The sequence below is a fragment of the Austrofundulus limnaeus genome, unplaced genomic scaffold, assembly GCF_001266775.1.
Source record: "Austrofundulus limnaeus strain Quisiro unplaced genomic scaffold, Austrofundulus_limnaeus-1.0 Scaffold660, whole genome shotgun sequence".
In the NCBI taxonomy this organism is placed as follows: Eukaryota; Metazoa; Chordata; class Actinopteri; order Cyprinodontiformes; family Rivulidae; genus Austrofundulus; species Austrofundulus limnaeus.
Genome location: NW_013953062.1, coordinates 62,961 through 64,198, shown reverse-complemented (window position 1 = coordinate 64,198; position 1,238 = coordinate 62,961). Strand labels below are relative to the sequence as shown.

The 1,238-nt window shown below is 32.6% G+C and overlaps 1 protein-coding gene across 1 annotated transcript in view; it reads right to left on the bottom strand.

Annotated features, from left to right (window-relative positions):
* Positions 1 to 606, bottom strand: part of sgcb (sarcoglycan, beta (dystrophin-associated glycoprotein)) — a gene marked incomplete in the record, with an annotated part of 10,521 nt that extends 9,915 nt beyond the window's left edge. Inside the window, 1 exon segment of the mRNA XM_014027536.1 lies at positions 540 to 606. Coding sequence (XP_013882990.1) covers positions 540 to 554 — 15 coding nt within the window.
* Between the last annotated feature and the right edge of the window lie 632 nt (positions 607 to 1,238).

The following is a 1,238-nucleotide window of genomic DNA, read 5'->3' as shown; positions in this document are numbered from 1 at the left end:
TGATAATACAATAATACATCCCCTTCTTAATGTACTTCATTTTAATCAGTAACAAAAACCCTGGCTGGCTATAACTGTTAACTTATAAATCAGGCGTTTTCCCATACTTTCCTTGTTTATTTTCCTACAAAATAGTTTTTCTTATTCAATATTTCTCCTACTAAAACCTAAAAAAGCTCTGTCTTGTAAAGTACCTCATGCTTCGCGACAGCCTGTCTGTCCAATTACTAAAAATAAACTCCAGCAGTTTTCCTAAGAAATGCCCTTTAAACATCTTGTTAATGCTCTGTGTACAAAACAGTTACTTAAAGACGTAGTTTATCACATAAGTTTATCTTAATTAATATGCTTATTGTGCAAAATAACGACGCAAATGCTATTTTTCTTCTTCTTCAGGCTACAATAATCTTTTCATCAAGCACAGAAACAAAACATGACGCGTTTAAATAAAAGTTATATGGTTTATAAATATACAGCGTCGCTTTTCAGCAGGAGATAATAAATCTAAGATTTAACAACAAATAGAGAAGATAACCGACCTGCTCGGACGCCATGTTGACCCTCCCTCCTCTGAGCAGGACACGGACCGTACCACTGTTCAGAGAGGGGGTGGACACAAAACTGCATCTTTTTACTGTAAGCAAAAACAGTTTTTAATTCCTACTAAAATAATTCCATTCAACGGAATATAATCAGATGAGACTTACAGGGGTGTTGTAATTAATACGTATCACTGGTGTACGATGTTGTTTTGTGGGTGAAAGATGGTTCGTTCCAGCCAGATATTTTTATTGTACGGAAAGGATCCCAAAATAGAAAAAGCATATAGCTCATATAAGACATGTCTGTGAGGGTCTGTTGACCTTTTTACTGCTCAGTGTCAGGATTTACTGATGGATATAGATGTATGGATACTTCTGGTTTGTTAAAATACAGTTTATCATATTCTGATATCCTGCTACATCACACCATGAGGATATTTCACTAATAAAACAATGGATAAATACAATTGTAAATAAAAGTTAGTATGTAAAAAGTTGAGTTAATTCAGTAAAAATAATATACATATATATACAAAAGTTACATAAAATAAAAATACTTGGATGACAATAATGTAGAAAAAAATTTCCATTGTGGTCCAATACATGATCAAAAAAAATAAAATAAGGATAAAAACATAATGCAGAAAAACAAAATAACAATAAATACCAGTAAATAGATGAGAGCAGCTGTAGCAG